The sequence below is a fragment of the Sturnira hondurensis genome, unplaced genomic scaffold (genome assembly GCF_014824575.4).
Source record: "Sturnira hondurensis isolate 20B ecotype Veracruz unplaced genomic scaffold, ASM1482457v3 Scaffold0010428, whole genome shotgun sequence".
NCBI classification, from domain to species: domain Eukaryota; kingdom Metazoa; phylum Chordata; class Mammalia; order Chiroptera; family Phyllostomidae; genus Sturnira; species Sturnira hondurensis.
In genome coordinates, this window is record NW_028083059.1 from 14,218,708 (window position 1) to 14,244,834 (window position 26,127).

The 26,127-nt window shown below is 39.3% G+C and overlaps 1 protein-coding gene across 3 annotated transcripts in view; it reads left to right on the plus strand.

Moving 5' to 3' along the window:
• The first annotated feature begins 866 nt into the window (after positions 1–866).
• Positions 867–26,127, plus strand: part of VGLL3 (vestigial like family member 3) — a 49,104-nt gene continuing 23,843 nt past the window's right edge. The window contains exons 1-3 of one of the 3 annotated variants that reach the window (XM_037059018.1): positions 867–1,366; positions 14,012–14,291; positions 22,992–23,525. In XM_037059018.1, coding sequence (XP_036914913.1) covers positions 1,241–1,366; positions 14,012–14,291; positions 22,992–23,525 — 940 coding nt within the window. In that variant the 5' untranslated portion in view covers positions 867–1,240. Of the gene's footprint in view, positions 1,367–14,008; positions 14,292–22,991; positions 23,526–26,127 lie in introns of all 3 variants that reach the window. The other 2 variants (XM_037059017.1, XM_037059020.1) reach the window with 2 other exon arrangements.

Here is a 26,127-nt window from a genome sequence, read left to right on the forward strand (position 1 = left end):
GTGTCCAGATTGAGTTTTCCTCTGACAAAAGATAGGCTCTGAAAATGAAAGAGCCTGTCTCAACAGAATACACTTATATAAAAGGGGGGAAATATATTGGTTAAAGGTCAGAGCTAGAGTTTACTTATAAAATAAGCATGGTACTTTACTGCTTTACCTGGTGGTATAGCAATTCCTGCAACAGATTTTCTTTTTCCTTTTGGAGGCTATAAACCACTGCAAATAGATAAACCTGTAAATAGTAGTTGGATGGATTTCATGACTTATTAGTGTATATTGCTGTATGGAAACCAGGCTGGAAAAGCCAGACAAGGTTGACGTCCCACTAGAATGTCATACCACGAAGGTGTCGACTTCAAGCAGAGATCACTTGTTGAAAACTGCTGCATTCCTGGCGTGCACGCACTTGTAATAAAGTTAACTTTCGCTTGCGGTTATAGTTAGAGTAGAGGATATCCCAGTCTATTTTGAGCCCGCTCTGTTTCACCCGGTTGGCCTCTGAGTGTCGTTCCTGGTGAAAGAAATCTCCTTGGGGTTGCGAAGCCGTCGCCCGGCGGGCAGGTGACAGGACTGAGTGGAAACCCGCGGAGCTCTGAGGGCGCGGAGCCTCTCGCATACCATTCCCCTCCCACCAGCGTCCCACGGCCGGGAGGCGGAGAGGGCTTCAAACTTCGCTCCAATCCGCAGCCGGCCCGGGCCGAGGTCCCCCTGCCGGGTGACCCGCCCGCCTCGGACTGAGTTGGAGGAACTCCGCGGCTCTCCGCGTCAGAGCCTGGGGAGGCCAAGCGCTCCCCGCCTCCCCCGCGGACCCCTCCCTCTGCCCCTGCGTCCCGGTCCTCGCCCAGCCGGGAGCGCTGGTGATAGGACGGGCCCCGGGCGTGCATTGTGTGGATGCAAAGCAGAGCCGCCCGAGCGGGGCCAGGGCTGCCTCTGCGGCTGCCCTCGCGGGACCGGGCACTGTCATGCCCCCGCCGCGCGGCGGGCCGATGCGTTCCCACGCCGCTCGATGAGCGCGGACCAGGGGGCCTCCGGAGGGGCTGAAGATGAAGGTGCCCGCGCATGGGCTCCCGCTGATTGCCAACCCCTCCCAAGCCCGCGCCCCGCGCGGAGCCCGCGGCCTCCGAGGACCCGCCTTCGCCGCAGTAGCAGCTGGAGCAGCGACAGAGGCGGCGGCGGCGCGGGGCGCGCGAGCGCGTAGACCGGCGGCGGCAGCTCGGGGGCCGCCGCTGCCCCGGCTGCCATGAGTTGTGCGGAGGTGATGTATCACCCCCAGCCGTATGGAGCGCCCCAGTATCTGCCCAACCCTGTGGCAGCTGCAACCTGCCCCACAGCCTACTATCACCCGGCGCCCCAACCTGGCCAGCAGGTGAGTCACCGACCGGGCAGTTTGCCGGGGGCGGGGGCGGGGGCCAGGGGCGCCGCGAGTATCGCTCTGGGGCTCGGGCGACTTGGGGCCGGGACCTGGGCGCGGAGGATGCTCTGGGAGCTGCGGAAGCGCCCGGGAGCAGAGAGCCTTCCGAAGAGAGGAGGAGAGGCTTCGGGAAGGGACGAGCCCCTGGGGGGACGGGTGGGGACTCGAAGTGAGGCATCGCCGGCTGGGGGCTTCTTTCAGTGCTGTCACCGGAGCCCAGAGGCTGCTCTGAGCAGCCACCCTAGCTCTTAGGGCTCAGTTCTCTGGAGCTCACCAAGGGCATCTATCTGTCTTAGGAGTATGTGAGTAAACTTCCCTTAAACCAAATGTTTCGTTTTCTTTGGAAAGGTAGAGTGTGTCAGGGTTTTTTTTTTCTTGATTCGAGGCATGAAAATGTGACACTGTCGAGGCTACCTAAATAAGGAAGTCAGGAAATGGCCCTTTGGGGATTTTTATGGTGAAGCATAGGTTTAGTGTAACGTCTCGCGAACGGTACTAGAACTTCTTGAGTGGGTCTGAGTGGGTCTTCTTATGACTGTGACTTAGGGGACAGGGATTGATCCCCAAGTTCCTCAGTCACTTTTCAAAATTAAATTTGAGGGCGGGTAATATTGGTTATTAACATTAAATGTTTCAGGTGTACAATTCTGTAACACATCATCTGTGGATTGCACGATGTGTTCGTTCACCCAAAGCCTAGCCTCCTTCTGTCGCTATATATTTGACCCCCTTTACCCTCTTCACCCTCTCCCCAGCCTCATTCACCTTTAATTCCACCAAAGCAGAAAGGTATTATAGTTCAGTTTGTTGGAAGTGTGTTGTGTGTCCCCTTCTAGCCAAGAGGCAACCTTGGATCACTGGTTCTCCACCATGTCAAGAGTGACTGGGAATGCTGTTGATAAAAGAGGTTTGGGAACCGGGGAGATGATATACTATAGTTCCTTCAGAAGAGAGAGTAAGGGTCTGGGGAATCTGTCACTAGGTACCCTTGGGCATTCTTCTCTGGACACCAACAGGATGTGTATCGAGGCTTAGACGGCACTGCATAAAACACGTGTGAGTGTGTGGCACTAGGTTATACCAAAATAGGGTCTTCAGGCCCCGAGAATTAGACTGGGTTGGCTCTGTGAGGAAAAACATAAGTTATGAAGACACTTATCAGGGAACTAGATATGGTTAGAAAACTACAATCCATTGAACTTGTGGAATTTTTAAAAGTTTCTTAAGAACTATGTGTTTTGTGTTGATCGTAAGGGCGTGGCTCTTTAATTAATCTGGCCTTTTAATTTCTCTATTTTCTTTTCTTCTGTCTCTTTGCTAGATTTGTAGTGCTATTCTTTGGAAGGAAATCATAACTTCTGTTTAGAATTTAGGGACTGTGAAGGTTATCTGATTCAAAAAGGGTACATGTCACAGATTTATCTGCCACGCAGTGTGAAGTTGACAAGGACCAACTAGGACAAATGAGGAAGGAACCCCACTTTCTTGCTGTCATTATTATTTAATTCTTAGCAGGTTCAGCCTTTCAGAGACTATTTTTGGGGAGGAGAATGGGAAGACATTTTGTAATTTGTGGTCAGGGGTGACAGATTCAAACATTTTGGTTATACTGTTTATTTTTCATTGGCTTTAGTTATACACAATATAAATAATGGAGAAAATCACTTAGTGCAATTTAGGCAAGTGAGGCAAACAGGTGATGGGAATCAGTTTACGTGTTTTGTAAACACACTGTCCCGATGAACCACCCTTTCCTCCTTCCTTCCATCTCAGAGACTGTAAAGGCCTTCAATTATCAGCTGGAATGTGGACCTGCAACAGACTCAAACTTTACCAAACACTCAGGAAGGTATTTTTTCCCCATAAAAATAACTTGAACTAGTAGGCATGGTGGATAAAGCTTTCTCTTGTAGAGTTGTAAAAAAAATCTATTTAAAATATGAACCTGTGATGAGGTTAGTTTTGTAATAATTTGTTGAGGTAGAAAATAAAAGTCAATATCAGAAAAATTATAAATTACAAGTCATAACATTTAGTTTTTGGTAAAAAACAACTCCAGTCCTCTATTTAGCCTTTGTGATAGCCCTGAGACTCAGTCGCCAAATTTCCTTCTTTTGCTGAGCCCACCAACAAATTGAAGAAGGAACTGCCTTTGTTACCTGATTTAGCAGCACTGACCAATTCATAAATGGCAATCAGCTTCCACTGTTCTTTCAAATTCTGGAGACCTCATGTGAATAGATGTGAGGCTGGGTTGACCTAAGTAACTTAGTTGAGAGATATGCTTGGAAATTTTCATGTGGGTTTTATCAAAATGGCTTATTTGAGATTAATTTTTTAATCAGTTAAAGAAACTATTTGCCTATAACTGGCTAACAGATTGAAAAGAGGCTTGGTATTATAACTACTGTTCTTTTACTGTCAGGAGTTTATTTTGATGACCTATATTTTCTGTTGGAAAAAAATGAATCAGGAAATTCTTATCAGGCTGACAGCATTTTTAGACTGTGCGGTGCGTGGGTGAAGTGGGACTAATATTGACTTGGCCCTAAAGTAGTCATCTGAGAATACATATTTTGGTTGTTTTTGCATTCCATAAGGTTTTATCATTATTATCCATGAAGATTATTTTCTCCGTACATGGGAAGTGACCTCTAATAGCATCTTGCCTAGGAGACAAAAATAAGAGCTACAGCTTCTACTGAATTTGCAAATTAATTTGTTGAGGAGCCAGAAAGAAAAGAAGCAGGGAAAAAAATGATAGTTATAAAGAAAGTTTAATGGTCATTTATAAAATGTTAGGAAATAGCGCATTCAAGTTTTATGTTATTTCTGTATTCAATTGTAGTAGTGTATCTTTGAACTGATTTTTTCTTCAAATCTGTATTGCTTTGAAGTCTTTGTAAATTGGTATATATTTTTAAGTGTTTCATTATAATGGATTTTAAACATAGCTATATGTTTCCTCTTGGTGCATGATCGTATAGCTGAAAATTCTTTCTGAAACAATCAAACTTCATACTCTAGGCATGTGTCCTTTCCACTTTTTCCTAACAGCACAAACATAAGCTCCTTTTTAAATTGAACTTATACATTGTAGGTGGGTAATAGGTTGGTATCTTCAAGCCATGGCTAATTGCATAGAAATCAGGCTACACTGCAATGTGTTAGGCAGAGGGTAGGTGAAATGAATCAAAGTACTATGTAAGCATGTCCAAAAAGTACATTTTTAGGACCTGATGTTAATTGCTAGAAATTGCATGGATGTGCATAAATCTTACATCGTGCTCTACAAAGTCAGGATTTGTGGAGGGATGCTAAAGACCCTGGTCCCTGTACCTACTACCATCCTTTTATAGCCATGATACATCCCTGGCATCTCAAGAGAACTCTTGACTCAGTCTCTCAGCATATGCTCCAAAGGAATGATGACACTGCAGAATGTGTGTAGAGAGAAGTACACTTGTGTTCTAACAGTGACAGTAGAAACCAAGAAGACAACTTCAAAATATATGTCAGGAAAAATTGAGGGAGATGATATGAAATCATAGATTTTCTTCATACCCAGTGGATCTCTCATCTTAAATGTAGACAGCCTGTCCTCTAACCCTGCCCTGCTCCCTATATTTATAGTGTTAACATCAGAAATATGCTTAAAGCTTGTATGGTTTATAGATGGGGTAGTGAAAGTAGAGAACAATTGCTAGTTTTCTAATTGGGCATAGAGATGCCGAACAACCATACTTTGGGCTTCATATAAGTTAGAACACATTGACTCTCTTGTCTTCAAGAGTGACGGTTGCTGCACCCACACTTTCGCTTGAAAGGATTAAGCACCCTTGGGAGGCAAACTCCCAGTTACACATTTGTAAGGAGTTTTTTTCAAACTCTTTCTCTGCACTTTGCCACCTTGGTTTGGTCATAAAATCTCTCTGGGATTCCATTTGTCAGGGGAAAAAAGACTGTAAAAACATGCTTCAAGTCCTCCTTTTATAAAAGGGAATATGGATATTCATAGGACTGAGATGCCTGACTAAATTTCTCATAGCTAATTGGTGACAAAATTAGAATCGTCAAATTCACTGTTCTGCAACGTAGCATCCTTCCGCCATACCATGCAGTCTCTCAAAATTTTTATTTTTTTCCTCTTGCACAATAAGCTTATTCTTGTCTTTTGTGCTCCAAATCAACTCTCTGATAAAGAAGATTAATATGCAGTAGATTTTTTTGGCCTTGGAGCTTGAAATTCTTTCCAAGTCCTTGGTAGTGTACTTTTTTAGTGTAGGCATTCCAAAGTCCTTTTGCAAGCATTTGTATTATGCTAATGACTTTTGCTATCCATGTTGCTATCCATTTATTTATTTAAAATAGCATGCAGGAAGTGGTATTAACAGTCAGCTGGAAGTGCCTCATATGTCATTGCTATTCCAACATAAGTTTAGATTCATTAGGAGGAAGGAATACAATTATATCTTAGGTAGCTTCAAGGCACAGTCAACTTATTTAAGGTGGAGTATCTAAGTTTCTTGCAAGCGTAAACAAGGACTTAAGTGGGTTTATAAGAATTCATACATGCCTTCTTTGAGAAAGACCAGCCCCTATAATTCCACACTACACAAATTAACTTAACTGCAGAGACTTAGGAGCTTCAAGCGCCCCGCAATTTTATACTCCCAATAACTTTCCAACCAGAAAATTCAAAGCTAGGGAAGAAATTTGACTTTAAACAACTAAACTGAGCTGTTGTGTCTGGCAGTCAGCTAAAGTGGAGATTACAATAATGACAGTAAAGACAGGCTTAAGATCTATAAAATCATGGGTAGTGAGGATATGTTCACCAGGAAACCAAATGCCAGCACAAGGTAACACTATTTGGAAATTTAGGTGAAAGGTATTTTGGAGAAACTCAAGGAACGCCTACTTCACCTAGCACTTATTAAGTCTCACATATAAAGTTGGGGGTGGCAGGGACATGTCCCATACCAAAGGAAATGAGAGTGTTCAGAAGGTAGAACCATACCATGCACTGACTCTTGGGTCTGTTATAGAACATATATTGAGCTGACTTTGTTAGGCAGTGTGTGTGTGTGTATGTGTGTGTGTGTGTGTCTGTCTGTCTGTCTGTCTGTCTTACATCTTTCTCTGCAAAGAGAATTTTCATTGAGACTGAAAATATTAAGTTCAGAATGCTCAGGGAAGATCCTAAAGCAAATTTGTGAGTTAGATAAATGTTGTTCTAAAATTTTGATGCTTAACCTGGATCCCATTATGCCCATAAGTCCTGTTTCCACTTAGCTTTGAAAAAATTCCAGAGCAGTACATCTAGTAATAGGTAACAACTTAAGGTATTATTTCCAGAAAAACATTGTCTTATGACTCAGTGATTCCATTTCTGGGAATATATCTGGAGAAATGCAAAACACTAATTTGAAAGAGTATAAGCACCCCTATGTTTATTGCAGAGTTATTTACAATAGCCAAGGTTGGGAAACACCCAAGTGGCCATCAGGAGATGAGTTGGTAAAAAAGCTGTGGTACATTTACATAATGGAATAATACTCAACTGTAAAAAGTAAGGGAATCTTATTTTTTGCAACAGCATGGATGGACCTAGAGAATATCATGCTAAGTGAAAGCCGGTCAGAGAAAAACAAATACTATGTGATTTCACTTATATGTATCTGATGAACTAAAGAAGCAAAATAGAAACAGACTCAAAGATACAGAGAATTATGGGAGGAGAAGAGGAGCTGGGGGCTGAATGAAAGAGGGAAGGGATTTGGCAGTACAAATTAGTAGGTGCAGAACAGCCACAGAGATGTGGAAAATACAGTCAGTACTGTTGGGATAACTGGCTTTGGGGCCGGGTGGGTGCTTGGAGCAGCGGGGGTACCACTCAGTAGAGTGCACAGTCTTCTGGACACTTTGCTGTACATCTGAAATTGGTGCAGAGTGATATATATATATAAGTTATGGCTGAAAATTAATAGTAAAAATTACCTTAAAAAGACAGAAACAAAAGCTCTCTAATATTTGAATATTAGTCTCTGGCAGAGATAAGTGAGGGAAATAATTTGGGGCAAAACTGTGCCCTGAATCTTTCAAAAAGCATATCATTAAGCAGCTGGTTTTCTGTTTTAACTATTCATTTAGGAAGACCCTAAGAAGGCCTTGAACCATTAGACCCAAACATCTGCTGTTACAAACAAGTCATAAATGCCATATTTATAGATATTTATAGATATTTCTGTGGATACCAGATTTATGCCAGCAATTTACACGTGTGGTCTGAGCTGGGGTAACTGAACTATTTTTCACTTATCTGGTACTTTAGTATACAAAAAAAGAGAATGACTTAAAGTCATTAAGTAAACAGGTGTCTTTTGCTCTTAAGTGTATTATTTTCATATGCCAAAACATTTGTCCATGTGGGATTTAGTGGGGGGACTCAAAGGATGCATTCTTTCTTGTTACTGTGAAGGCAGATAAAAGAAGTACCGAGACTAATTCATAGGAATTGGGCTAGATGACCGTGTCTGAAAATGAATTAGTCTTCAATGGTCTGTAGGATTTTTTTGGCTAGTACCCAGCAAAATCAGATGAGGCAGCCAATGGAAGAAACAAAATTAAGTGTGAATTTTTCTAGAGCTCCAGCATGCTGCTTATTAGGATATAGAATTGGACCAGGCCTCTGATATAATTAAGTCAAAATTTCTCATTTTCAGAAGAGGAAGCCGGGGGCCAGAAGGTTACTCAGATTCATGGACTAGTTTGGGTTAAATCCTTTCTCTCATTCCAGTCCTTCCTATTGTGGTCCCTTCCCATATATGTTTCCTTTGAAACAAAGAAAGAGTAACTTACCTAATGTTACCTTCTTACTTTTGTTATTTTTAAATTTTTGAATATTAGCTACTTGGAGAAATAACACGATTACTATATGGATAAACCACAAAACGTCCTTCATTTTTCTATCGCCCTTATAATGTGTTCCCAACTACAACTTTAGAAACAGGCTGTGACTTCCTTCTTTGTGTCTCCAAGTCCATGTACAATTACTGACACAAAATAGGAATTAGTTGATGATTCAATGAATAACAGATACATTTTTTAAAAAATGCAATCATGCCCTAAGTCTTGTAATAGGCTTATATAAGCACACAAGAAATATATACATTGGAACTATTGTTTCATTCCCTAGTTGCTGGTTTGAGAGAGAGCACTTATCCTTATTTTATGATCATTGTTTAAAACATTGTGGGAATGAAAATTTTGAAATTCTAAGTATCTGGCATAATTTTCTTGAACATCCTCAAAACTGGAAAATTTTCATTCTTGGAGGAGATGGGTTTGATTTTTGATAATGACCAGGATCATTGAGAGGCAAGTGTGGGAAAAAGTAGACGATCGTGTTAATATTATTTTTTGTTTGACCCTGCCAATGTTAAGAACAAAACAAATGAAAAAAAAAGCAAACAAACAGTATCTCAAGGTATGACTGTGCCTCACAAACTGGCTCTGCTCACTCTCCCAAAGTAAGATTTCCAGAAAAATGGTCAGCAGTTCCCCTATGTACCTGACTGACTTGTCAGGGGGACAATACATTTTTAGCTACAGGAGTTCAGTTTCATTGAGATATACAGGTACTTTGCCTTTCTTAATAGTCATACTTCTGATATATGTTTACTAATTTTTTAATGCTATTGATAACTTTAGGCTTTCCTTAGTGAGCTTGCAATGCCATGCCGACTCTGGGTGTCTGTTTATCTCTTCAGTTAGAATAAATATCATATAGAGACTCATTTCTTTCAGTCTGTTTTCTTGGTACATGCTTTGTAGTCACACAAAATAGGTTCTAATTCCATATCTGCCACTTACTAGTTAGATGAACCTAGCAAATTAAGTCAGTTTTTGCATATGTAAGATGGGAATAATTATTCGGACAAAATGCATATGAGAAAGAATTAATCAAAAATATATTAAAAATTTGTGGCATATTCTCCTTCTCTTGACCCACCCTCCCATAACCTGATTCCTTCTCTTCCAAATGGTTAAAGATGAAAATTTCAAGTCTCTCTGAGACGTATTTAAAAATCTATTATTCAAATAAATTCAGAAAAATATGATCAAAGAGCAATGTGCTGCTTTTGTGGACTTTACAGTTTTGGAACTGTTACTCCTGGCTAGAATTATAGGCGACTCTTATAGACTTCAAGCATGTTTTGAAAATTAAAAAAAAATATTGCACTTAGAGAAGACAGCCAGTAAAGAGAGAGAGAGAAAAAAACGCAAAGAACTGTTTTCAAATATCCAATGATTCATTAAAATACTTTTGTTTCCTTAGGAAAAAAGTTTCCACATATGCACAGTAATCATTTGGCATTTTGTAGGCTTAAGCCTTGGGGAGTTAGTGGTATTTGGCTCCTGACATGGAAGTCTTTCTCTTGTCAGACAAACCCTTTCCCCTGCACATTCCTGTGCGAGTTTGTTTCTGTTGCTCCTGACGGCAGGCTACGAGGTGGTGGGTACAGTTTGCGCTGTCTAGGCCGCCTCCTTCACACTGCTCCTTTAACCTCTTCCTGAGTTGGTTTTAACTTAGTGGCTATTAACTCATTCATTCTTTCTCTTAACTGGAGTGTCCTTTTACCTGGATAATAATCATTATTACTCTGACATAGGGATGAGCCAGTTAATGTGCATTAAGTAAACCAACTTGTAGTTTTTGAAGCCTCTTTGAATGGCTTCTTTATTTTTGTTAACAGGTCTTTAGGGTCTCATAAGAAAAGTATGCACATTTCTGAGACATTTAGTTTTTTTAGAAAGTGACCGTATGTTTTGAGAAAATATGAACTAGACTGCCTGTCAGTGCTGATTTGGGGTATCTAGGCTTTAATGATCTGAGATTTATTCTCGGCATTTGAAATTTTCTATATTTTTCTGAAGAAAGTGAGTAACACTAGGGATGTTTTATTCCAGAGAGCAAACACCAAAGAAATACAGAAAAGCACAGATGAGTAACATAGTTTTAAAAAGGCAAAGAATTGATTTACAGTCATCAAACCACAGGTCACAGAAAGTAGCTGAGGCTTGAGTCTGCGGAGAAGAATATTAGGATGTTTTCAATGTCAGCATATGAATTAATGGCTGTTTAAATCCTGTGTTTTGTTTTTTTCATGCTCACATTTGATTTTTGAAAAATGTGCAGATTACATTTTACTTAGCTCTCAAGCCATTTGGATACTTTAGAATTCTCTCTTTAAACACTGATATTAATGGTGAGGCTATAAATTTGTGTGTATGGTGTGCGTATGTGTTGTAAATGTAAATATTTAAATTGGTCCACTGTAATTTGTGAAAATTGACTCAATTTTATCTAAAAAAATTACAAGAAGGAATGAATGATAGACATGCCTTTTTTCCTGCCTATTGGTAAATATATCACAGGCTCCCTATTCATTTTATTTGTTTGATAGTCTCTAAGAAAATTTACTTAATTAGTAGACCTGCCTTAAGAGTTGCAAGAGAAAGTATATGTTTTAATATTTCCAAAAATTTTTACTTAAAGGAGTCAATACAGATATTTTTGGATATGCAAACAAGTGTTTGCATATAAAAATAATATTAGTATGTATTTACATAAGTGCATATGTGCATATACAGGCATAAAACATACACATAAAATATAAAGAGTATGGGGAATCAATACATCCATTAAAAAAGAATAATTTTTAAAAAGTAAAGAGGGTATTATGATACAATAAATATTTTGCTCAACTTTCCCCCATTTTATATTGAAAAGTATGTCATTTTTAGATTAATTTGTTTGTACTCAGCCATTCAACAATTGTTTAAAAAGAATAACAAAAATTATGTCACATCTAGAAAATTTTGTAATCTTAAATAGATAGAAAATCTGTAGATTAAATGCAACCACCATTAATTAAAAATTAAAATACTTTATTATTGGTATAGGTCATAATATTATGCTACCTCTATACCAGGATTTGCAGTGTACACATTTTCCATATATAAAACTTTAATTAATTTTATTTAATCTAAAAATTGATTGCCAATTGTGATAAAATAGAATGTTGTCTTTCTTTGGACAATTAACACAGCAAGGACTTACTCTAAAGAATAAATGTTAATATGAAACAAATGAAACAATAGCTGCAATACATGATTCTCGCAAACTGATGTTTGGCTGGACATTAACAGAAAAAATTAAGTCAATTTCATAGGCAAAAATGAACTCTTGTGGACAGTGAATCTACTCTGTAGATTGCTTTTAATTTCTTTCCCAGATGAAAGCAGTGTGTCTTTCTAATACGCCAGAGTGTTTGGTGGAGAGTGTGAATGTAAGCTACATACTGTATGACTTCAAGTGAATATGCATGTGCCTAGAGAAACAGTATTGTGATTTAACTAATAAATCATAACATTCATTTAATTTTATAAGGGAATTTACTAGGAGTAACTTTAGAGGTCATTTAGATCAATCCCCTAATTTTGTACATAACATAGGTTACTGTGGTGTTTTGACTATTGAAGTTTAATATGAACATGTTCAAATCTGTGCAAAAAAGATTGTAAGAAATATAACTACTCAGCATTACAATCACCTATTCATCAACAGGACATGTACACTTACAAGGAATGGATTAAATATTTATCAACAAGTGATAATTATATTGACACATACTTCAAATAAAAAAGTCAACGCACATGTTTATAACTAGCAGCCCCTAAATAATAACCACAGCTCACAATATACCTGAACATTTCAGGACTTATCTCACCCAAGAAGAACATACTCATTGCTAGGAGAAAGGGTTTAGCTTATTGAATGATACTTTCAAAATTTCTGGCTATAGATTTCCTACCTCGTAATTACCTAGAAACAGAAGAGTCTGGATTGTGTTTCGATAGCATTTTGATAGCAAAATTATGTACTTACTGTGTATTCTAGAATGATTTTTTCAACTCACATTCACTTTCCAGTGTGCATTTTTTTCTGAAATTAAAAATATGACATGACAAAGGATCAGCATTACAGACAATAGAAAGCTCATTTTGTCATTAGGATGATGAATTTTATAATCTTTAGCATTACCTTTTTACATCTATTTCCCATTGAAATTGTTGACAATAAAAGTGATATCTATTAAATTAAAAATGTTTGGAAATACTGAAAAAGGAAAATAAAAATATAGCAACTAAAAACTTACCAGGCAGAGAAACAATATAAAATGTAACATTTTGGCAATTTTTATTCCCGCAGTAGAGACCCACCTCTGCTCCCCTCCATCACATACATGCACACACATGGGCACACCTGCATATTTTTATTACACATTCTGGCTGCACCACTTACATGCTCTGTGAGCTTTGACACATCATTCCACTTTTCCGTGCCTTAGTGTCTTCAATTAGAATGTGGATAGTAACAATAACCATGTTCTATCATAGAATTGTAAGCGCTAAGTTGGTAATTAGTAAATATAAAGTTTTATAAGCACTGGCATAATATATGAACTATTATTATCACTATAACAATATGTATGTTTTAAAATATTTTAAAATCATCAGACTTTCTCATTTTAATTGAAAGCCACACCAGCCATTGCTAGAATCTTGTACTATTTTCTTTAAGCTACAACAATACCTTTTTTCTCTTCTGTGATAATGGTGGTATGTGAAACATCTGAAAAATATGTTCCATGCAAAATGAATCTTCACACAGACTTATTTTGTCGCTATTGTTTGATTTTTGAGAAATGAGTTGGGCACATCTGCCAGATCCTTTTAGAAGATGTTACATTTTTTGTTTTTATTTTATTTTATTTATGAAAAGCTCTCTTCTTCTTCACCCCACCCCGAGACAATTAGGCCTCCTATCCCCCATTTCTCTCTGTTCCATACTATAATGTTGTTGTGCATTAAATATTTGAAATAAATAAATGGGAGATGGAAAATAGAAAGAAATCTGTCACATTTTCATTAAAGTTATCCTTGTTTTGGTATACCTAGAGTAACAAAAAACTTTCATACTCTGAAAATATACACTCTGATAAAGGAGTATATTTTTTTTCCTAAATTTGAGATAGATCTTTTTCTAAGGGTGGGAATGAGAAAACTGATTNTTATTTTATTTATGAAAAGCTCTCTTCTTCTCCACCCCACCCCGAGACAATTAGGCCTCCTATCCCCCATTTCTCTCTGTTCCATACTATAATGTTGTTGTGCATTAAATATTTGAAATAAATAAATGGGAGATGGAAAATAGAAAGAAATCTGTCACATTTTCATTAAAGTTATCCTTGTTTTGGTATACTTAGAGTAACAAAAAACTTTCATACTCTGAAAATATACACTCTGATAAAGGAGTTTATTTTTTTTCCTAAATTTGAGATAGATCTTTTTCTAAGGGTGGGAAAGAGAAAACTGATTTGGGGAGGGGAAAGATGGAGTAAAACAGATGAAGAAGAATCAATTTGAGAACATATGTTAATATTTAGATTTTTTAAAATTGAAATGTTAACTAGTTCATGCTTTTTTACAAACTGTCTGTGATACTGTGTTTTGTTTATTCCATCCCAGAAGAAGTTAGCGGTATACAGCAAGATGCAGGACTCTCTGGAAGTCACCCTTCCCAGCAAACAAGAGGAGGAGGAGGAGGAGGATGAGGAGGAGGAGGAGGAGAAAGACCAGCCTGCCGAGATGGAGTACCTTAACTCTCGCTGTGTCCTTTTCACTTATTTCCAGGGAGACATTGGGTCAGTAGTGGATGAACACTTCTCAAGAGCTTTGGGCCAAGCCAGCACCCTCCATCCAGAATCTGCCATTTCAAAAAGCAAGATGGGGCTAACCCCCCTATGGAGAGGTAAGAATTTAGAAGCAGATGCTCTCCAGGGCCCTGTCTCTGTTTTGCAACCGCCTGTACCAGGTTCCAGCTGGAGACTTGCCCCTGAAGACGGATATCCACTTGCTTTTTAATTTTTAAGGACAGCAAGGAATTTCTTTCAGACAAACAGCTGGATCAGTTTTGTCACATGTGGAATGCAGGGTTGGAAAAGATGCAGTCACACCCCTTAAATTCCTCATGGAAAGTAGTGATGCAACCGGCCGGGGTTTATAGTGGCAGGATCTAGCTGCGAGGCACCATTCCTTAAGCCCCGATGGCCCAATTTGGATGTCTAAATAAGAGGCGTGTCTGGATCGGCTTTTAAAAATTAGCTCTTGCTCATTCCACTAGGTGCTACGTGGTGACATAGCAGAGATCTGAGCCTGACCCACGAATACAAACTGTGAAAGCGTTCTGTGTTCTCTTAATAACTTTCTCTGTCCTGCTTTGTTGTGGTATTAACTCTTTGTTGTATACAGTCCAGATATTACTGAGTCTATCTACATGGTTTAGACTATTCTTTTTAGTTTACTCGGTGAAGTAAAACAGCAGGTGGGGCACCCTCTTCTTTATTTCCCTTTAGGTAGAGGTCACAGAGATGTATTTGTATCTGATTACTACTTCACTGCAGATTGTTGGTTGACATCTTCAATGGGGTGTTTGCCAGGTTGGAGAAAAATATAATATATCATTCCAATGACAGTTTTAAAGAAATGTGTTATGGGCTTCCCCTGCCCCTGAATTTACGAGGTTATTCAAAGCATGTAGTAAAGTGGATCTTGAAGTGTGGTTTGCAGGAGTAGGAGCATTGGCATCACACAGGTGCTTATTAGAAATGCAGATTCTTGGGTCGCACCTTAGGCCTACTGAACCAGAAACTCAGGGGTAGAGTCATCTGTGTTCTAACCAGCCCTCCCAGTGATTCAGATAAGGGCTCAACTTTGATAATTATTTATTTTGTGCTGTTAACAACACAGATTGCAGGCCACCTAACTCAGACCTACTGAATCAGAGTCTCTAAGGAAGGTTCTGGGAATTACACTTTCACAAGTGCTCCAGGTGATCTTGTGATGAGGAAAGGCTGGTCACCTGTGGTAGACTACGCAATAGGGGGCGGGTGAGAGGTGATGGGTGGTCAGTCGCCTTTCAGCATCAGAGGAATGGTTCTGCTCCATTATGGGAGAGGTCCTGGCCATGTGGAATTTCTGGGCCTGTTCTGTAGATATGATGCTTTTCCTCCCCCCCCTCCCTCCCTCCCTCCCTCCCTTCCTTCTTTCCATCTTCTTAGTAAATATGAAGAACACCAAGATAAGCAATGACTGAAAAGGGAAGGTGGAATACAAACTCAGGTCACTGAAACCTTGACAGGTGAACTGGGAATCATGGCTGCTTATTTGATTAGTACATATTACAGACTTCCCACAGCACTGAGAATTTAATCCTTGGAAACCTAAGATATTATGTAATCAACCAATATCCTATTTGATAGCACCCGTTGAATACATTTAATAACTTGTAGAGGGTAAAAAAAGAAAATTTCAGTGAGTTACTTGACTCTAATATTTTGGGATATCAATAATAAATCCTACCAGGATAATTCATGCCAGGAAGGTAATAAATACAGTACCTGCTTCTTTTAGAATGCTGGCCTAGGGAACACTAGGAATCATTTAGCCTGGAACATAGGAACAAGAGCCCGGAATTACAGTGAAATGTGAGAGTGATTTGTCTGTAGCATCATAACCAGAAAAGTTTTAAGTGAGGTGTTGTATATATGCAAAAACTTTACAGTTCACTCTTTTCCCTACAATATGGGTGACTGAATAGAGAAGACCTTTGGACAGATACCAAATTTTGGTATAGAGAGGGTAGATAATGGTAATGTTTTAGTGACTATTATTACATTTTTTTGGCATTATCCTAAATTTGGCCTTCAAATCTATCTCCGCTCTTACTCTTTGACTTGCACAGCACATAGTAAGGTCTTACTATGTTCTAGGTAGTGGGAACGCAACAGTGGACAAGAGAGTCAAAGGCTCTACACTCATGAGCCTTTTTAGTGGAAGAGACAGGTAATAGATAGGTCATGAAATGCAAGATACCACTTTTTTAGGGTAATGATAAGCAGTCTCTCTGGGACTATTACATTTGAACATAGACCTGAAGGAAAAAGTACTCCTCTGTGAGTATCTAGGGGAAGATTATTTGAGGCAGAGGGAATAGCCAGTGCAAGACCCTGACTGGAGACTGAGTTTAGGATGTTTCATGCAAAGTAAAAATGCTGACATGTGTGGAATGACATGAAGAATGATAAGTAGGAACAAGAATTTTTAGAAATTTTCATGTCAGTTTAGTTTATTAGAGTAACCCAGGCAAACACAGTAAGCTCTTCTATTTCCATCCTCTATCTCCCATTAATTACATTTCCTAATACTTGGGATAATGCATTTCTATATGGAAAATCTGGAATAAGTATGAATTGAATGATTAAATGACTGACTTAGATAAACCAAGTTCATTCTATGTACCCCAGGTTAGAAAACAAAAAAGTCTTCGTTGGAAAACTTATTAGCAATAAGTTGTATGAACTCATTGAGTACAGCTTTTTTTATTTGTAAAAAAAGTAAAGTTCTGTGATTTCAAATGTATTATATACTTTCCATTTATGAATAGAACTTTGCTATAGTTGTTTTTAGTTGTGAATCAGTCAGTTTTAGATAAATATACATAAGTTGGATATGACTGAGATTCCCATGTCTAGCAAAGAGAATTTTTAGGAGTTTTATATAAATGGCCAAAGCAATGCAGGTTTGGAGAATGCAGTCTTTGGATTGTTTTGGGTTCATGCTTGGGCTTTATTACTGTCTGATTGCAACGTGATTTGGGATTAATTACTTAAAAATCTCTCTGGGCATAACTTCAGGTATATAATATGTGTTTATTGAGCCCTGGCTGGTCTAGCTCAGTGGATTGAGTGCGGGCCTGCGAACCAGATGATCGCCGTTTGATTCCCAGTCAGGGCACATGCCTGGGTTGCAGGCCAGTTCCCAGCAGGGGACCCACGAGAGGCATACATTGATACTTCTCTCCTTCCCTTCCCCTCTAAAAGATAAATAAATTTAAAAAATGTGGTCATGAATGACTTTTAAAAAAATAATATGTGTTTATTGAGACCCCCTTCTTAGGGATATAATAAAGATTTTTTAACAATGTATATGAAGAATTTGGTATAGGGATTGATGCAAGGTGCTAAATGACGGTCAGATGCCTTTTGTTTCTTTCTTAAGTAAGTCTCTACTCATTTTGCACACAGAGCACCAACCTGGGGTCTTTGTATAGAAACATTGCTTTTTGGAAGTTTGGATTTCTGGCAAAAACACAGTGTCTTGGACCTAGTAGGTACTTCAGGCTATTGACAGTGTTGATGGCCATGGTGGTAAGACTTTATGCAGGAGCTGCTGACCAGCTGTATTAAATTAAAAGCTCTAATTTATGGCATGAAATTTTTACAGTGCTACACAAGTGCTACAGTGCTACAGAGGAATTTAAAACTGAGTTATGGTTGAGTGCAGAATATATTTACACAGTAAATCTTTAGACAAGAATAGAGTGTCAGCTAATAATGGAATAATGGTCATACTTGGAGTGTGTGTCTTGACGGTGTGAGTAAAGTCCTCTTTAGGCGTTTTGCAGCTGTTAGACAAACAATTGACAAGAAATATTTGTACTTTGGCACAGTATCAACGTCAATTCCCTCTTATTCCACTGTACATTTTAGCAGGGATTAAATAGGGCTTCTCAGTTAAGAGAACTTAATGAATCTGATTGTTCCCTTATCCCCATCCAAATAGAAACACGAGCTCCAAATATGTCTACATATTGATCTCAGTGCCCAGAACCTAATGAATCTGGATGTCCTCTTATCCCCATCCAAACAGAAACATCAGCTCCAAATATGTCCAGGCATTAACCTCAGTGTCCCAGTACTATACAGAAAGTGGTATGTGTGTATATATCACTGACTTAAAAAACATGTGGAATAGTAAACTTACTATTTCTTTTCTTATTGTAGTGGCAAAGTTATTGTTGCTTATTGACCTAGTAATGTGTGCTTGGAAAAACTAGTTCTGGTAGGAAAGACCTCTCGAAATGAGTACTAACCTAAAACAGCAGAAGGTAAAAGGGAAGGAGGTCTACCTTTTAGAGCTGGTAGAGACTGGCAATGAGATAGCTGACCTACTGCTCCAGGGGGCAGTGCTGAGACCATAACTGCTGGGAAGCTTAGAACAGGCACGCAGAAGAGTGAGGTCTGAATGACCATATCAAGGAGTGTGCCTGGAGTCTCTCATTTTTGAGTCACGAGGCTCAGTTGAAAGACTCTAGAACAAAATTACTAGAGGGCAATCTTTGGACATGATGGTAGTGCTGAATTCCTAAGTGACAGAACATATTGGAACATATATCCTTTCAGCTTTGACCCAATAATTTATTTTCTTGGGAACCAAACAAGAAAGTGGGAATTAAATTACAGTGTGGATCCTTTAGGTTATAAATGCAATAGCAAACTTTTCCACTGCAATTAATATAAAGGTAAATATTATCTTTTAACATTGATGTTTTGAATCAATACCTATTCAAAGACTGTTTTCTACATATTTTAAAAATAGAGTGGTTCTATATTATTTTATTACCCCATTTTCCTATTTAATGTAGTTTCTCAAAATTAATTAATATATAATTTAAAAAAATAAACATTGAATTTTCTCTTGCTTATATTATTTGCCCTTTTCAGACACATTTAGAGTTCACATAAAAAGTATCCCAACTACTATGAATTGAAAGATCCACTCTCCTATATCTCTAAGGTATTTCTGGTATAATCACAGTGAAATTACTGGATATGCTTTGGGTGGGTTGTATTGGACATGTATCGATTTTGACATTTTGTTGTTGTTTAGGAATAGTTGTGTGTGTACAACATTTTTAGTCCTAAATGCAAAGTAGGTCAAAGTAGGGATTTTTTGTACATGTCAGACTGTCAGTGTTCACATTCCCCAACCATCCGGCAACACTGACCCCTCAGTCACCACAGGGTGTTAATGCTGTCCATTTCTGAAGTGCCCCCACTAACCTGAAAAGTAATATTGCATGGAAATAGTTTGTGCACAGTTCCTCATGTGCTTTTTCTTCCAACAAATGTGGCTGTGATTAAGTTCTCTTAAGCAAAGAGTCATGTAATGAAAAAAATTTACATACATATGAAATAAGTACACTGATTCCCAGTGTACTTATCATATCATCTGTTTCTTTGTATCAGTATATTTTCTTAATAATCAAGTTACCAAATAGTGGTTTTGAAGTTTAGACTTTTCCATAAGTATATTGTCTATTCTATACCATTTCATTTACTTGTAAAATGCAACGTGGTTTTTTAAAGGGCTGTATAGATCTCTGCACAATCTACATTGACCTCAGGAGACAAACCAACAGGGAAAATGCTACGTTGCTTGTAATTTTACTTTTCCCTGGGACATTTTAAAGCTTTGTTCAGACTTTATGAAGTGCATATTTAAGCAGAGTGCCACTTTCAACGATAATGTGTTCACTAATCACAATACAATACTTCATAATTAGGACATAATTTTAGTAAGGAATTTGTACATTATTCACATTTGTACACGCATATCCAAAATGCTTAAGCATCTATAAAATAAAATTGGCCCAAGTACATTTAAATGAAAAGAAGTAACAGGAAAGCATCCAAAAAATGGCATACACTCTCTGTACTTTTGATATTTTAATGGTAGATTTCAGTGAGGGGAGCTCAGTATTTCTGGCACACACCTGTGGGTAGGGTTCAACAGTTTTGATGATGGGATTCTGGTCCCACCAGGAAATGAAAGTTAGGAGCAGAGTGAAGTATTTGGTACCAAAGACTGGATCTGTGAGAGCAAAGTCACAGGTTGGTGGTGGCCATGCTGTGCCACATCATGCAAGGAGCCTCTGTAAACTCCATGTATGGGCCTTGACATACATGGAGTTTGTATGTCGAAAGTTTGTATGACTTCGCACTTTGACAGCTTCTACGGTGGGTGTGACGGAAGTATTCTGTAATAGCCATCATTTAAGGCAAATTGAATTTTCTTCTCACAGCTCACATAATTTTCTTCCTTGCCATTAGCAGCCCTTTTTCATATGTCACAGAAAGACTTTTCCTAAATAAAACACATTTGCTCCAGTGCCAGCAAGTCTGATTTGAAGCACTATTTTCTGATGGATTGATATTGTAACAAAACAAATCCATTCAATGAAAAGTTTTCCAGGACTGTTTGAAGACTTGAATAACAATTTCCACTTCCATCCTTTGCCATTTGAAGATAATCATTTCTTAGATTTTTCCAAGGTTTTGAGATCCACGGAGGTTCTGTGGGGGAGGGATTTGAATGTGAGACACGAAGAGCTGTCTGTCCATAGTAGGAGTGACAGCTCTGGGTTTTCCGGGAGAGAACGGGAAAACTGGCAGTGCTAGGCGCTGCAGCCCCTGGGGAAGCTAGAGAAGGGAAAGTTTGAACCCCACAGCAGTATCCTCATTATGTTAGTCAAGTTACATATGTGATGGTTGATTCACATTATACAAGCTTTCCCTGAAGATAAAACAAATAAACAAATAAACAAATAAACTCTCCTGGAAATTTATGAAAAGAGAATATGATCTGTCAAACTTCTGAATACTTTTATTTCAGAGTACTTCTTAGAATCTCCTTTGTTCAATTGAAAGGTCTAGCGAGATTGTGTGTATGTGTGTGTAAGCCAGTATAAAAATATCATCTTACTATACAAGTGTGACTAATGTCCTAAAGCAATCTTATCTTTATCTATAGATAGAATAATTTATAGGCCACTCTACTGGGTGGTAGAAGTATGGAGATAGAAGGTTTTTGGAATTTTCATTTAAGTGGCTCATATTTTAGTGGAAGAAACTGAGCCACGGAGAAGTCAACAGATCCATTTAGGGCCATAAAATGATACAGGGCAGGGGTTGGGCACCAGCTCCTCTCTGCTCACTCAGTGCTCGCTGAATCGCTCAGTCACACCACACCACAGCCGCAGGCTGTTGCTGGCAGGATCGATCTTCCTGAACGGATCTGACTCATCAGTCTCTAGATTACAACCTTTCAAGGCTCACTGAGAGCTTCTCAGGACAGCACTCATATTCAGAACCCTATTGGCAAGGCCATAGCCACCTGTGTCCTTCTAGGACCCTATTCTGAATTTTTCCCACCTTTTGCCAACAGAACTCTTTTTTATTCCTTCAAATGCTACTTTGTGTGTAAGTGTATGTGTGTGTGATTTTTGGCCTTTTTATCACATAATTTTTCATTTGCCGAGAACACTCTTCACTACTTCTAAACAAGGCTAACCTTACTCTCCCTTTCAATTTAGCTATAACTTTCTTAGTCTGCTTGTGAACCTTCTCTACGCCCATCCCCTCAGGAGAGCACCTACCACGTCACATTGCACATGTCGAGTTACGTATCTGTCCCCCATCAGATTGTGATGAAAAGTGACATCCATCTGATCATCTGTGCCCTCCCTATGTTTGGTACTGAGTAGGTCAACTATAAATATAAGGATTGAGTGGAGAAATTGAATTTAAACAGAGATGAGGAGGGTTATTCCTCTTTCTAATTTATCTCCAAGTGCTATTCTTTGATATAATTTCCTCTTTCCAAACACCTTCTCAAACCCTTTACTACTATTTGAATCTGTTGATTTCCACAGAACTTTAACCAAACAAAGTCCAAGGTCGAGGTTAGAGTACAACTGTGCCCTCTTGTGGCACAGCTGTGGAGAATGCTGGCCCTCAAGGTGGCAGACTACCTGTCTTTGAATCTCTCCTCCTTACCAGCTGTGAAGTCTTGTGCTGCTTCCCTGCCTAGATTTCCACATGGCTAAAATGGGAATAACAATAGCAATAAAAAAAAAAGCAACAACTACTTCACAGAGTTAGGTAGTCACTTAATGGAAGTGAGGATCCATTAGATCATCCATGAAAAGCCCCTGGCCTACTGTTGGGCATTTGGTCACTATAATTAAATATTAACTATTATTATTCTCAGTCCAGAGACTCCCAGACCTCTAAAGAAATAATCAGCTTAGAATACTGATTTGAGCCCATCCTAATTTTCTGATAGAAAATTAGTGTTGGTGAGCATAATTAAATGCAACCTTACTTCCATTTGTTCTTTTCAGCATTAAAATGTTTAGTCTGACAATTTTTGTGTCTAAAAGAAGTTAGTAAACACCATCATTTTGAACCTACCTGGACCACAGTCTATGGCATAAGCTTTCTTTACCTGCAAGGTAGGGACCTGTTACCTTTGCTCGGACTTGATGACGGCAGGACACTCAGGAGGAAATGGAGCTCTTCATTTCACAACTCAGTGTGGACTGTAACTGCATAAGGCAAACAAACTCGGGTTGGGCGGGGGGACTCAGTCAGCGCCTTGAACCCTGCGTGTTGACTTGGCATGAGCGCGCGGAGGCTTCACTAGTCTTGGCTCCCCTCTGTGTGTGAAGTGCATTCTGATTAGCGTGATGTAAAATATTGAACGTGTAGCGGCAAGTCTGTCCCAGAACTGAATCTTACGTAAATAATTTATTTTTCTGTCTTCTCAGACAGCACAGCTCTCTCAAGTCAGAGGAATAGTTTCCCGACTTCCTTTTGGACCAGCTCTTACCAGCCCCCACCTGCACCCTGTTTGGGGGGAGTTCATCCCGACTTTCAGGTCACTGCACCCCCTGGCACCTTTACAGCAGCCGACCCTAGTCCCTGGCCAGGACACGGCCTGCACCAGACTGGCCCAGCCCCTCCCCCTCCCGTGTCTGAGTCCTGGCACTACCCTTTGGCATCTCAGGTGAGCCCGTCCTACAGCCACATGCATGATGTGTACCTGCGACACCACCACCCCCACGCTCACATGCACCACCGACACCACCACCACCACCACCACCCTCACCCTTCTGCTGCATCTGCCCTGGATTCCTCCTACGGGCCCCTGCTGATGCCTTCAGTGCGTGCAGCCAGGATTCCTGCTCCTCAGTGTGACATCACAAAGACAGACCCGACGACAGTCACCACTGCTACCTCAGCGTGGGCCGGAGCCTTCCACGGAACTGTGGACATAGTGCCAAGTGTGGGATTTGATACAGGTGAGCTGGGGGGATTCCTCCTTTCTGGTAAGAGAAGAAAAAGTGAAGAAATAAATATTTTAAAATGGGGGATTTTCTAAGTACCTTGAAACACTTTTTCTTTTATATGTAAAGTTAAGCTTTGCCCATGTGTTTATAGAGCCGAACCATTTTGCAATAACTCCTGCATTCCTGCAGAAACTGGTATGACTAGTTCATGGAGTGCAGCCCGAGAAAGGTCTCGGAACTTGTCTCCCACTTCTTAATCTAGTAATCTGTTCCTTTGGGCTGGAATCTCTGGCAATTTGTATTTATAAAATATTGAACTTGTTCTTTAAATCTCCCCTGTCTGTGTGCTCTATGCTGTATGTAATGCCTAATAGCAATCATAGATAGTGTGTTTCAGTAATTTTCCCCTCTCTTCTTTCTTGTTAGGTCTTACTTGTTATTTCTATAACAAACTGCTTTCTGGATTGTAGTTCATGGTCTACTGTTTGAAAAAGATTAGAGAATGTATTTTTTAAAAAATGGAATTTCCCTATCCTTTCCTTCCTCTGCCTTCTCTTTTTTCTCTCCCTCTCTTCTCCTCCATCCCTTTTCCTCCTCTTTTCTCTGCTCCCTCTCCCTCTCTCTGACTTTATAAAACTACTATAAAGTTTATATTCAACAGATTTATAAAAAAATGATAAGGGAAATATTTATTCACAGAGCATTTAGCTCCTCTCTGGAATTCACTAGTTTTGAACGTCATGGTGTTAAACGTTTGTACTTGGTTTTTGGAGCAGACTAGTCATATTGATAGTATTAATAGTTTTGCCTAACAAGACCATTCTGGGCAATGGTTACATCCTCAGAGTCTACGTTCCAAAGTCACCCACCATCACCTCCAGGTTCTTCTCCTTGGAAAACTTTGTGACATATTAGAACTTTCTCTCCAGAAGCTTAAAGAAACTCGTCCTTTTTTGTTTTTACTGTAGTGTGCAGGATCTTTAAAGTGAGTGCTGGTTCACAGCAGAGAATGCCTTGGAGTAATAAATGCCCAGCATCGAGTGGCATTCATTCTGACATGAGTGGAACAGCCTTACTCTGGTTACTGAGTGTGCACTGAGCTTTCCAACTGTGGTCATTGCCTGGCCTCACCCATTTCAGCTTCTTCTTGGGTCTCTGGGTTCAAACTTCTTTTCTAAACAAACTATCGGGGGACTTGGTTCTCTCTCTAGGAGAAGAGCATGTAATGGGGAAAACCACCACAGGCTTCCATTCTTTCTTAGCCATATACTAGCAGAAGGATGGCAACTCTTGAGTTGTTGGATACCTGGGGCCAGATCTCACTAGAGACCGAATTTGGTAGCTGCCATCATGGGTAGCCAATTTCTGGAGGCTCTTTCCTATCTCCCTCCCATGGTACCTATGTGGCCAGAGGTAACAATGTCCTTATTAGCAAAGGGGATGTTCTCTCCTTTCTTAGGCACATTGGGCTGCTATAACAGAATACTGTACACTGGGTGGCTTAAACCACATTTAATTTTCACAGGTATGGAAGGTGGTAAGTCCAAGATCAAGGTTCTGGCACTCTCAGTGTCTGGTGAGGATGTATTTTCTGGTTCCTAGACACTGTCTTCTCAGTGCTTCCCTACATGGCATAAGGGACAAGGAAGCTCTCTGGCATCTCTTATAAAGGCATTAATTCCATTCATGAGGGTTCTACCCTCAGGACCTAATTACCTACCAAAGGCTCCACCTCCTAATAGTATCACATTGGGCATTAGGATTTAACCTATAAATTTTAAGAGGACAAAAACATTAAATCCAAAATATTCCCTATGTGCATAACATAAAGATGGAAAATGGATGCGATTGCTTGTTGCTCTCTGTTTCTAATTCTCTGTTCATTTGTAGTTGTCAACTTTGGTGTAAGCCTGATTCACTAACTCATTGTTCAGAATTTTAACTTTAAATAATTTGGGGGGGAATGAAAGTCATCCTCCTACCTTTTGAAAGTAGAGAAGAGAGTAGTTTTGTTCTCCTTGAGTTATGAATTAACATTGTTGAGTACCCACTATATAAGATATTGTCAGAGGTACTTTATACATATTACCGCTCCTAATTCTTAAACTAATTCTGAATTAGGTCTTCTTTGATTCATTTACAAATAGGAAAACATTAGTTTTTCAGTTTGAAAATTTCCTAAATTGTGAATATCCAATTCCTCTCCAAGGAGTTCCCATGGCAGCATCTCCTCATATATGTATGCATACTAGACTACTATTTGTTTAGACCGTTAGACTATTAATGGTTAATAATGACAAATGAAGATTTCCCTGTTGGACATATACAATACTACTCTTCGTTAGTGTGGCTTCAGGAGAATGTTCATAATTCATCCTTGTCCCATAGTTTTGACCCAAATAAGATAACAAAGGCAAGGGGATCCATGAAATAAAGATCAAATTGCCAGTATAATCATTGATCAGTTTAAATTGGAGATCCTAGATTAGGCTTCCTGTTACAACTCAACTTTGTAGTATCTTGCGCTAAATTTAGATACTGGGAGATCCATGTCTAGGGAAAATTTTAGAGTTCAGAGAATATTCCTATAGACATCTTCTTGGTCATACAATCT